The following is an 11,871-nucleotide window of genomic DNA, read 5'->3' as shown; positions in this document are numbered from 1 at the left end:
TTTGGGGCAGTGGGAGAGCAACCATGGTGGTTCCTTGGAGCTTGTGGGAGCCTGTCCTAGGTTTTCCTGTGTTTCCTTCAAGTGGACAGCCCAAGGATCAGGCTGTACCACAATAAAAGTTGGTTTTGCAACCCTATTGGTCACTTCCAAGTGTTTAAACAAAAGGGAAAAAGTCTTAAAATTTTTTGATTAAATGAAAATGAGGAGATGTCCGTCCTTGGATTGTCCCTCCAAGAAAAACTTGCTTAACTAGTTAAAACACATCTTAAACCACCACACACCCCACAGCCCCACAATAGAAAGAAAAATATTTGTGTTTTGAGGAAAAATGTATTTATGTTTGTTGTGAAATTTAGTTGAAGTAGTTACTTAAAGAAGCAAATACTGCTATAACTGTTGCCAGTACTCAAATAACACATTGAATGCTCTGAGCTGCAGTGGGATAATTTATAAATCATCTGGCAGCTCTTCCATTGAAATTTTGCTGCTCCAGCCACCTGTTCCTTACCATTTCCTCTTCATTTTGGCCTTCTCACAGTAAATGCTGCATTTGCTTTGAACCCAGTACACTGCATAGCCCGAGGTGCCGGGGATGAAGTCGTGGAGTTCCCCCTCGTATTTCTTCATGTCCCGTGCAGAGGCATAGCCTGGGGAGGGAGGATGGGCTCACTGAGTCCTGCTCCATCTGCAGCCCTCTCCAGCTGCATTTATTTACCTGTCACCATGTTATTTATTGGGTATTCCTGGAGGGCACGGCATGGAAATTCTCCCTGGGTGAGTGCTTCAGACTCTGTTTCTTCAGTGCTGTATCAGGAGGGGGAAAAAAAAAAATCTGTGTGTTAGTTCCTATGTGTTATGATTGTTTGGAATTGGAGGTGTATCCAAATCCCACCACCCAAGGTAGGAAAATACCTCTCAGCCAGGTCTAGCACTTCCTCCTCTGATTCTTCCTCACAGCTATTTCTTGCTGCTTCTGGTTCCTCTGTAGGATTTTCCTTGGGCTGTGAATATCAGCACAAGAAGGAGTTAAAATTGTCCCTGGGTCACCTGCAGACAGCTGGGGCATGCTGTGAGTGCATGAATTCTTAGGGCTTATGATTTCAAGCATAATTGAGAGTTCAATTTTAAATTTAAGGGCATTCCTCCTTCAAAAGTGCTGGGAAGTTGCTTTGAGAGGAGAGTGGGCAGTGACATGGGGAAGGAAAACACCAGCCCAAAGGGCTGAGCTCAGCCTGTGGCAGTTGGAATCCCTGGAACAGCACACTGGATGTGTCTGGGCAAGGGACAGTCCTTCCAGTGCTGTCCCCTCAGGGTGTCATGCAGGGAGGGACACACAGCACAGCAAGCACAAGGAATCAGAATCAGTGAGGTTGGAAAAGACCATCAGGTCCAACCAGTGACCAAACACCCAGAGCACTGAGTGCCACATGCAGTCATTCCAGGCAGCCCATTCCAGTGCCTAATCATCCCTTCTGGGAAAAAGTTCTTTCTGATGTGCAGCATAAACCTGTCCTGGTACAGCTAAAGGCAGCGTCCTCTCGTCCTGTCCCTTGGTCCCTGGGAGCAGTGCCTGGCCCCCACCCAGCTGCCCCCTCCTGTCAGGGAGTTGTGCACAGTCAGAAGGTCCCCTCTGAGCCTCCTTTTCTCCAGGCTGAGCCCTCCTGGTGCTCCAGACCCTTCCCTGGCTCAGTTCCTTTTCAGCACTAAAATGTCCTTGAATGGAATTGAGGGGTCCAGAACTGGACACAGCACTCAAGCTGGGGCCTCAGCAGTGCCCAGTACAGGGGAAAATTCACTTCCTTCTCCTGCTGGCCACACAGGCCAGGTGCCACTGGCATTCTTGGCCACCTGGGCTCATGTTCAGCTGCTGCTGATCAGCAATCCCAGGACCTTTCTTGCCAGGCTGCTTTCCAGCCACTCATCTCAGTCTGTAGCTCTGCAGGGTTATTGTGGCCAAAGTGCAGGACCCAGACCTTGGCCTTGTTGACCTTCCTACAAATGACCCTGGTCCATTGATCCATCCTGTCCATGTCCCTCAGCAGAGCCTTCCCAGCCTCCAGTAAAACCAAACTCCCACTCAGCTTGGTGTCACCTGTCTGTCTGCCAGTGGTGGGCTCAGTCCCCTCATTCAGATCTTCAGGAAAGGTGTTGAATAGGCCTGGGCCCTACACTGATCCCTGGGGGACACCACTGGTGCCCAGACACCAGCTGTCCCAGCTGTGGGCTGCAGCTCTCCAGGAGATGCTGTGGGAAATGGTGTCAAAGGCTTTGCTGACATCCAGGTAGGCACATCCAGAGCCTTTCCTTCATCCAGGTGGATCCCCTCGTCATGAAAGGAAATCAGGTTGGTCAGGTAGGACCTGCCCCTCCCAAAGCCATGCTGGCTGGGTCTGATCCCTTGGTTTTCCTGCATGTGCCAGGTGATGGCACTCGAGGTGATGTGCTCCATAACCTTCCCTGCCACTGGTCACACTGAAAGATCTCTTAATTCCCTAGACTCTCCTTCCAGCCCTTCCTGTGGAGGGGTGTCACATTGTCCCTTGTCATCTGGGACCTCCCCAGTGAGCCAGCACTAGTGATAAATGATGGACAACAGCTTGGCAAACTCTTCCTCCAGCTCCCTCATCACCCTGGGATGGATCCCATCCAGGCCCATGGACTTGTGAGCATCCAAGTGGCACAGCAGGGCAGTGACTGCCTCCTCCTGGATTTCTGGGGCTCCATTCTGCTCCCCATGCCTGTCTACCACTATTTGTCCTGATCCCACCAGTCTTAGTGCTGAAGACTGAGGCAAAGAAGGTGGTAATTACCTCAGCCTTTTCCTAGTCCTTGGTGATGGACACTGCAATAAAGAATGAGGGTTTTCCTTGGTTGTCGTAGACATCTTTTATGGAAAATCCTTTCCTTAGGATTTTTCCTCCTGAGAAGCTGACAGGCCTCAGGAACAAAATGTAAACAATGATTATCTGCTGCTGTGGAATGCAGCAGGTGCATCTGTGATTGGTCTCATGTGGTTGTTTCTAATCAATGACCAATCACAGCCCAGCTGGCTTGGACTCTCCATCCATGACAGAAGCTTTTGTTATCATTCCTTCTTTTTCTATTCTTAGCCAGCCTTCTGATGAAATCCTTTCTTCTATTCTTTTAGTATAGTTTTAATGTAATATATATCATAAAATAATAAATGAAGCCTTCTGAAAAGTGGAGTCAGATCCTTGTGTCTTCCCTCAACCTGAGACCCCTGTAAACATCATCACACATGGTCCTCCTTTTATATATATAATTTATAAAAATATTATCCTTTATAGAGATGGCCAAATTAAGTTCTAACCAAGCTTTCACCTCTCTAATTTTCTTCTCTCTGCATGACCTAAAGACATCTTTAAATGCTTCCTGAGTTGCCTGCTCCTTTTCCCAAAAATTATATATGCTCTTTTTTTCCCCCTGAATTCCTGTGCAAGCTCCCTGCTCAGCACTAGCTCCTCCTCCAGCACATACATGTGAAGTACAAATTTTTCATCTTACCTGTTCTTCAAGGGCATCTGCCTTCTCCCAAATAAACCGGCCAATTTTCCTTTTGATTTCTGAGAAGAACAACAAAACTAGTGACTGTGAGAGCACCAAAAAACACAACTCTGGCAAGTTGCTGCCAGTGTGATGCCCTGCAGGTGCCTCTGGGGACAAGCCCAAATGCAAGGTCCTGCCCCTGGGCCAGGGCAATCCCAAGCACAAATTCAGGGTGGGGAAGAGTGGATTGAAAGCAGCCCTGAGGAGAACTTGGGGGTGCTGGTGGATGAGAAGCTCATGGGTGTGAGGTTCCATGTGTCCTGGGCTGCTCCCACAGTGTGGGCAGCAGGTGAGGGGAGGATTCTGCCCCTCTCAGGAGCAGCAGTGCTCCTCCAGCTCTGGGCACCCCAACAGCAGAAGGACACGGAGCTGTTGGAGCAAGTCCAGAGGAGGCCATGGAGATGCTCCAAGGGCTGGAGCCAGGCTGGCAGAGCTGGGGGTGCTCACCTGGAGAAGGCTCCAGAGACACCTCAGGGCCCCTTCCAGTGCCTAAAGGGGCTCCAGGAGAGCTGGAGAGGGACTGGGGACAAGGGCCTGAAGTGCCAGGACAAAGGGGAAAGGCTTCAAACTGCCAGAGGGCAGGGTTAGATGGGATACTGGGAAGAAATTCTTCCCTGTGAGGGTGGTGAGGGCCTGGCACAGGTTTCCCAGAGCAGCTGTGGCTGCCCCATCCCTGGGAATGTTCAAGGTCAAGCCACCCTGTGGTAATAGATGGATCATACTCTGTCCTCTGGGAGGAAGAGCCACTCCCAAGCAGAAGGAAAAATCCCTCCCTGCAGACAAGTAACTGTCAGCTCTAGTTTGGCACCAAGGCTGTACTCAAGGGGGATTTCCACGGGAAAACATCCCCAGATGATTGTTTGTGCCTGACCTTCGTGCAGGCAGGCAGGGGGCAGGATGAAGTGGCCCAGAAGCACCGAGGGCCTCTCTGCAGCTCGGGTGCTCGCACACACAGAGAGGTAACAGGAGTGAAAGACCGTGGCTTTGCCCTCCAGGTAACTGAGGCTCTCGTGGATGCTGCAAGAGAGAAACAGAGCTGATTTCCAAAGAGAACCTGGAAGCAAACCAAAACCAAAACGTTTAGAGGGGTGTTATCATGAAACTTGCCAAAATTTTTTGCCAAAAGCCCCTAATTTTCTGTGATTTTCTACCAGCCACGTCCTGGCTGCCAGCACCTCCCAGGGGCAGCCCGGAGGAGGGATCAGGGTAAATGTATTTTTAGGGATTACAGTCTCATTCTGCTCTTGAGGTGAAACTGCTTAGGGAAGGGCAAAGACAGGATTTTTCTACAATTATCCTTCACCACACTGGTTCCTGCTCACACAGGAGCAAGGAAGTAGAGGTGGAGGGTGCTCCAGCCCTCACTGTCCTCCTTAGAGAGGAATTAAATCTTGTTTGCTGGGTTTAAGGATGATTATATAATTATATTTATCTATTTATTTCTATTTTAAAATATTTATTATATTTGTATATTATAAAATTATATCTTTTTAATGTATAATGAATATATACGATTTTATAATTAGTAATAGTATATATATTTATATACAGTATATATAATATATACTATATATAGTATAGTATACTCTCTACATAGTATAGTGTATATATACTATATATAATTTATATATATATGTGTGTACATGTGTATATATATCTATATATATATATAAATTATCCAGAATTCCCTGTGGGAGCAGGCTGGTCTGGCAGCACATTGTTGCAGAATAAAAGATGTTATTGTGTGTTTACTGGAATTCCCCTCGCTTAGCTGGAGCAGGTGGCTGAAAGATTCCAAAATTCAAAGCCAGTTTTAAGCACTGGTCTGTTAGAGAAACTATTTAATTCAGCCTAGCAAAGCCAAAGGGAAATACTGCAGCTTCCTTCCCCATACATATGTTTACATGACTAAATAATGAATAAATACAAAAACTCGCTGATATTGAGGAAGTGAGAAAGATCCTTAAGACTTTCCTTATATATGTACAAATATTCCATAGCTCTCTATTTTTTTTTTTTAATTAAGCATTTCAGTTCTTTTCCGTCCATTTTTAACCCAGTGCTTCCTTTTAGCATTAATTCACACTGGATTTTTTGAAACCAGATTCCTTCCTTGGGAACTGTATCACCTCTGTTTTAGATGCTGATTTTCCAGCAGACCAGCAAGAAACTAGTACAATTAATTAAATTTATATCACTGTTAAGCCATTCTGAACCCATGGATGGTTTTTCTCTGTCTATCTATAGCTTAGTGTGGGTGTGAGTTCTCCCGAGCCCACTGAGCAATGGCAGATCCACGCCGTGACTTTAAAAACACACCCTTGAATTTTACAGGATGTCAATATCCATGAAATACTTTTCACTAAATACATTAAAGCCTCCTGTGCCCACCTGCGGGTGTCAGGGTGGGCAGCATCGCTGCTGAAGAGGTAATCAGCATCCAGCCAGTGGGCAATGGTCCCGCCGCCATCGGCTGCAGGGGACAGAGAGCCAAGTGAGTGTGGGCATCCAGGGCTTCCCACCTCGGGGTGACCCAGGGAGGGGACAGCTGCTGGTGGGGCCACCCTGAAGTGACAGCTGTGACAGCTCCCCATGCCTGTGGGACTCCCATTGCTCCCCTGAGGGTTGGGCAGGGCTTGTCCTCTGTGTGGATTGGCCAAACTCGTGTTCTGCCCTGTTGTGTGGGTCTCAGTCCCACAAAGGGGTGACAGGGCAGTGTCCCCAAAGCTATGCCCCACTGAGGAACGATGGGGCTGTGTTCCCCTCCTAATTCCCCCAGATCGGTGACACGCGGCCCTGCAATCCCGGATCTCCCGCTCGTGCCCCAGGTTCCCTGACTGCCGCGGTCTGGCCCCCTCACCCCAGAGCCCCCGCGGGCCCGGGCTGACACTCTGCGAGAACCAAGCGCGGTGTCCGCGGAACATCGCGGCGGGAGCCGCCCGGGGAGGAGACGAGAGAGAGAACCGCCCTGAGGGGCTGGAAGGAGGCGGGAAGCGAGGGGAGGAACGGCCGTGAGGGGGTGGGCCAAGACAGGAACCGCCCTGAGGGGAAGCGAGGGCGGGAACGGCCGTGAGAGGAAACGAGGGCGGGAACGGCCCTGAGGCGCTGGAAAGGAGGCGGGAACCGCCCTGAGGGGAACGGCCGTGAGGGGCTGGAAGGAGGCAGGGAACAGCCGTGAGGGGCTGGAAAGGAGGGAGGAACCGCCCTGAGAGAAGACGAGGGCGGGAACGGCCGTGAGGGGGTGGGCCAAGACAGGAACCGCCCTGAGGGGAACGGCCCTGAGGGGAAACGAGGGCGGGAGCGTCCGTGAGGGGCTGGAAAGGAGGCGGGAATGGCCGAGAGGGTAAAGGAGGGAGGGAACGGCCGTGAGGGGAAGCGGTGGGGGAAAAACCCGGCGAGAGGGAGAACGGCTGAAGCTGCGCCAGGGAGCCTTAAGCTGGATATTAGGGAAAGGTTCTTCCCCCACAGCATGGGCGAGCACTGGAGCAGCTCCTCAGGGCAGCCCCAAGCCTGACAGAGCTCAAAGGGCACTTGGACAACGCTCCGAGGCACAGGGCGGGGTTTTGGGGTGTCCCGTGCAGAGTTAGGAGTTGGAGTCGATCCTTTTTCTCCTAGAAGCTTTTCTCAGAAAAACCCTTGCATTTTGGTGATTCCAGAAACTGCTTGCAGAAAAACTGCTTTTGTTTCATAAAGCACAAATGAGGCTTGTTTCATGCTCGAAGCTTCCCAAGATATCCCTCAGCATAACCCATCCTCTAGGAGCTGTTGCCAGCAGCAGCAGCTCAGCAAGATCCCGAGTACTTCACAACCCCAAGGATGCTGGATAAAACTGAGAAGGCATTTCTGGACATGGTCCTGAAATCCACAGTTAAAGGAAATGAGCCTCTGGTGTGGTCACATGTTGTTCTCCCACAGACAGGGGATTTTTGAGTAAACCATCAAAATAGGAACAGAAAAATCCCACAGATGCAATCAGGGCAGACCTCCCCAGTGTGTGAAGATGATGATGAGCCCTTTGGAGACAGGGTCACTTCACGTTGCCTCCACTGAATCTTCAGTTTCTGCAGTTGTCTCCATGCCTTTCCTAATTAGGGTGAAGCTCTCTTGGTGGAGTGGTTACCCAACAAATATTCTGGTGCTCTTGAGGATAGGAAAAGTGGAGCTGGGGTGATGGAAAGCGCTTTGGTGGCCCTTCATGATCTAGGGGAGGAGGCCAGGACATGTTCCACAGCTCCTTGGGCTCATACAGCACCCAGTGCTGCTCCTGGGGTCTCTGGGAGAGAAGCTGAAACCTTGATCCCATACAAGTGATCCTGGTTAAATCCATTTGGATACAATATTCCTCAAGCAATCATTCTGATTTCTTCATAAAAGAAAAGTGAGCTGATGGCAGCAGTATTGCTTTTGGGTAGTGTGAATCCCCCACAGTGTAACAGAGGACTGGCCTGAACTTCGCCATGGGCTCAAACACAGAGAGAACCAGAACTGAAATTCACCCACACACACATTGCTTTCCCCAGGCTCAGCTTTACACCACACATTCCAAAATGCATCTGCCAGAGTTCTCTCCATTTGAGTGAGCACCATTCCCTGTCATCGTTCCTTCTCTGTCCCACCCTGTGTCCCCAAGGTTCTTTATCCCTTTTTAAACCTTGTGCCTTCCCTTCAGACCCACGCAGGAGCCTCCAGACAGGCAGATACCACACCAGCAAAAGAAAAATTAAAAAATTTAACTCTCTTTTATTGATGGAAAAGTGATCTTGCATCTTCTCACTGGGATAAAAAAAAGCACAACTGCCCATCATGCCACCAAGGCTACATATCCACCCACAACCCAGAGGCCATCAGAGCCTGTGATATCAGCTTGTCAAATGACTCTGAAGAAACATTTTATGGACTAGCAGTTTATTAAAGGATAAAAATCCTCCAAAATTTTGAGCAGTGAAAAGTTACTATTATTTCTTAAGCAGTAAATTTTTTAGCTCAAAAAGCCTGCAGAGCTCCCTTAACGCCGTGGATAAGTGATAATGCCGAAGATTACAATGCAAGTTGTTTTTGAAGAATGGACAGAAGCTCGAGAAGATTCTGACTTGCAAGAAGAATGTCTCAAATCTGCATGGAGAGAGTAGATTGACACCAGTCACTCTAGTGACACCTTCAACTGCAATTATTTTAGGACTAAAAACCAGTTTCCTCAGAGCAGTCTGACTGCAGCGTCCCTGCAGAACCACCTTCCAGTGAGATTCAGGTAAAAATCCTGCAGAAATTCCTTTTCTGTCCCTTCCTTGGTGGAGTTCAGAGTCCAACAAGTCAAGAGGATCCTTGTTCTCCACCCCAGGGAGGAGTTTGTCCTGCTCTCAACTCTTTCCAGGCCAGCTCAGTAAATCCTCATCCCCGGAGCACAGTGAAGTCACCCACATCCCCCTCCAGCCAGACGTGGCATCCCTCACCAGTGTCCCACCAACCCAAGCCATGGTGCTGTGTGAGCCCAGAACATTCCAGACCCTGCCAGGCTCACACCCCACTGCCCAAAGGTGAGTGACAGACCATAGCAGTGACTGTAAACAACTTTTTATAGCTCTGCAGGAACCAGGGCATTTCATATAAGGGTCCTGTCAGGGCTTGTCTCAGAACAGTTAATCATTATCCAGCCTCTAACTGGACACATAATTTGGCTGTTTCAGCCAGGGTTACGTCAGCTGAGCCACATATTCAGTTTCTTTTCCCTACCAAGTGTTAAACTGGAATTTCCCCATTGCTACATCCAGATCAGTTACACGCAGTCTGAAGAACTTGGAGCCCTCACACAGAGACACTGGTGAATAAACCCCAAAATGTTTCTGGTTTGTGCCTCATAAATCCCACAGGGTGCTGGTTAACCAGCCTGCCACCCACCCTGAGGCACAGGGATCTCGGGTACAGTGACTTCCTGCTCCTCCCCTGACAGGAAACAGCACTCGGGGCCTCAGGGAGCTTTAGGGACTGCGACAACTCTCTGCGGTATCTAACTGACGCAGCAACAAGGTGCAGGGAAGATTTTCTTCAAAGTTCTCCTTTTTTAGGAGAAAAGGACTCTTGTAGGCACGGGATGGCCAAATCCAGACCAAAATACTGGGGAGAAAGGGTGTGGGAACAGGTTTCTTTGTGACCCAAATATTATCTACTTTTAGGGTGTGGGGCTTTGTTTCTCAGCTTTTCAAACCCCCCCTCCCTACAGAAATGGGTCTGTGTTTCCCTTACCAGCACAGGACGGGAATAACTCACCATGGATTATTCCAGACGCAGCTCAGAAGTCTGGCTCTGCAGGAAGGAAGTGCAGAGCGTTAAACCTGGGGCTAATGGCACCCCTTGTCCCCTGTCCCCACAAGGTTCCCCCAGAAACAGCCCCAGTATGGCGACCAGAGCTGCCTTCAGCTGTAGCTGAGGCTAGGTCTACACCATCAGCCCTTCTTTATACTCACACGACATAAAGCAAAAATTCACTGCATGACCCATCGCCTTCTAGTTAAATTCACCACGGCAGAGATCGGGTGACACGGCATCACCAAATCCCTGTGGATTAACACCAGCGTGCGTCCTCCCCGAATCCTTCACAGGCATGTGTAAGAGCCTTTTCAGCTAAAAGCAAGTTAGCTTTCTCTCTCTAACACAAGACCTTCAAACCCCGCTCCATTTCACCCTGCTTCCCAGGAAAAGGAACAGAGACAGCACGGATATAAAGCAAGGAGCTCCTGCACGCAGGAGGGGAGGCACAGCATACCCCAGATGTAATTGCCTGGCTCCCGCATGGTGGAATGCGCCACCCTACAAGAGAAGGTGTCACCCTTTGTGGGGGTGAAGCGCGCATAGACCAGGCGCTGGAACTGCCACTTGTCGTTGAAGGACAAGTCCCCGTACGTGGCGCCGGGAATGGGCACGCCGTTCTTCAGGAGTTCGATGTCAATCTTGGGTGGGTGAAAGCCAGTGACAAAGCAGTGGAGAGTGTTCTCCTTCCCCTCCTCGGCGCGGGAACGGGCGTACACTTCCACCTTCGGCGCCTCTGGAGAGAGGGGCGAGGGCGCGTGAGAAGCGGGGCTGCCGCGGGCACCGCCGCGATGCCAACACTCGCCCGCCCACCCGAGACCCCGCAGCCCCTCACCCCCGTCAGGACCCTTCGCGCCGCCCCAGGCACTCACCAGTGGCCGCCCCCAGGCCGAGCAGCGCCAGCAGAGCGAGCACCCCGAGCGCCAGGGCCCTCCGCGCCATCGCCGCTCCTCGCTGCCCTGCCGTTTCCCGGAATGTCCCACCCCTGCCCGCACTCCGCCTTTTATAGCCTCCGGAACACACGGCCAATCGTGGCGCGGAGCGGTCACTACGTCATCAGTTTCCAGGTAGAACGGGAGCTCCGGGGTTGTGCGAGCCAGCGGGGAAGCGCTTTCGCTTTCAGTTCCGTGCTGAGTGGGGGGAAAACCCGGGCAGAGACCCCGGGGCGTCAGCGGGAAACAGCGGCTGGGCGTGAGCCCCGGTGGGCAATGGCACCTGTTCGGGACCAGCCCCGCTGTGGCCACAGGCGCAGGGCAGCGCCCGTCCCCTGTGCTGGGCACTGCTGAGGCCACACCCCAAACCCTGGGGTCAATTCTGCGCCTTTCGTTCCAAGAAGGACATCGAGGGGCTGGAGCATGTCCAGGGAAAGGCACAGAGCCGGGGAAAGGGGCTGGAGCACCAGGAGCAGCTGAGAGAGCTGGGAGGGCTCAGCCTGGAGAAAAGGAGGCTCGAGGAACCTTCTTCCTACAACTCCCTGAGGGAAGGGAGCAGCCAGGTGGGGTTGTGCTCCACCCCCAGGGAACAAAGGAGAGGACAAGAGGAAGCAGCTTCAATAAAGCACCAGGAAAGGTTTAGATTGGCTCTTAGAGAAAAGTTAATCTCTGAAAGGGCTGTCCAGCCTTGCCACAGGCTGCCAGGGCAGTGGTACAGCCCTCATCCCTTGAGGGATTTAAAAGCCCTGTGGATGTGGCACTTGGGGACATGGGTTAGTGGTGGCCTCGGCAGTGCTGGAAGAATGATTTGACTTGATGGTCACAGAGAGCTTTTCCAACCTAAATTGTGGTAAAAGTCACCTCTTGCAGATTTTGCATCCAGGGCTGGTATTACACCAACAGCCTGCGGTGGAGCAAGCTATCCACCTTCTTTTTTTAACCTCTTTCAAAACCTGTGTGGAATGTCTCATTCCAGCAGCTGCAGGGTGGGAAATTGACTGTTGTTGGAGCACAGCACACATAAAACATGAGAATTCCCTGACATAAAGCACGAGAATTCTAACACCAA

General features: G+C 50.9%; 2 protein-coding genes across 2 annotated transcripts; both read right to left on the bottom strand.

The window, feature by feature from the left end:
* Positions 1 to 351: 351 nt before the first annotated feature.
* On the bottom strand, positions 352 to 6,491 carry TERB2 (telomere repeat binding bouquet formation protein 2). Its single transcript, XM_064722396.1, has 7 exons — positions 6,428 to 6,491; positions 5,959 to 6,040; positions 4,439 to 4,584; positions 3,526 to 3,584; positions 913 to 1,001; positions 716 to 804; positions 352 to 647 (listed from the first exon to the last, which is right to left on the bottom strand). Exons 1-7 carry the CDS (start codon positions 6,489 to 6,491, stop codon positions 505 to 507), a joined length of 672 nt encoding a protein of 223 aa, XP_064578466.1. The 3' UTR covers positions 352 to 504.
* Positions 6,492 to 8,287: 1,796 nt separating this feature from the next.
* B2M (beta-2-microglobulin) lies at positions 8,288 to 10,870 on the bottom strand. The gene is made up of 4 exons (XM_064722018.1): positions 10,743 to 10,870; positions 10,328 to 10,606; positions 9,832 to 9,867; positions 8,288 to 8,679 (listed from the first exon to the last, which is right to left on the bottom strand). The coding sequence occupies exons 1-3, from the start codon at positions 10,810 to 10,812 to the stop codon at positions 9,854 to 9,856; spliced, it is 363 nt and encodes a 120-aa protein (XP_064578088.1). The 5' UTR covers positions 10,813 to 10,870; the 3' UTR covers positions 8,288 to 8,679; positions 9,832 to 9,853.
* Between the last annotated feature and the right edge of the window lie 1,001 nt (positions 10,871 to 11,871).

Source organism: Zonotrichia leucophrys, chromosome 10 (genome assembly GCF_028769735.1).
Source record: "Zonotrichia leucophrys gambelii isolate GWCS_2022_RI chromosome 10, RI_Zleu_2.0, whole genome shotgun sequence".
Taxonomy (NCBI): Eukaryota; Metazoa; Chordata; class Aves; order Passeriformes; family Passerellidae; genus Zonotrichia; species Zonotrichia leucophrys.
The sequence above is the reverse complement of the archived record's forward strand: the minus strand, read 5'-3'. Positions and strand labels throughout refer to the sequence as shown.

Bases quoted from the DNA above. Each gene is read 5' to 3' on its own strand.
- TERB2 (XM_064722396.1), bottom strand. From the start codon at position 6,491: ATGTTCCGCGGACACCGCGCTTGGTTCTCGCAGAGTGTCAGCCCGGGC. The intron at 6,041-6,427 runs GTGAGGGGGCCA...TGTCCCCTGCAG, and splicing joins GGGCCCGCGGGGGCTCTGGG to CCGATGGCGGCGGGACCATT. The intron at 1,002-3,525 runs GTAAGATGAAAA...TGATATTCACAG, and splicing joins CAGATGCCCTTGAAGAACAG to CCCAAGGAAAATCCTACAGA.
- B2M (XM_064722018.1), bottom strand. From the start codon at position 10,812: ATGGCGCGGAGGGCCCTGGCGCTCGGGGTGCTCGCTCTGCTGGCGCTG. The intron at 10,607-10,742 runs GTGAGTGCCTGG...CCCTCTCTCCAG, and splicing joins CGGCCTGGGGGCGGCCACTG to AGGCGCCGAAGGTGGAAGTG.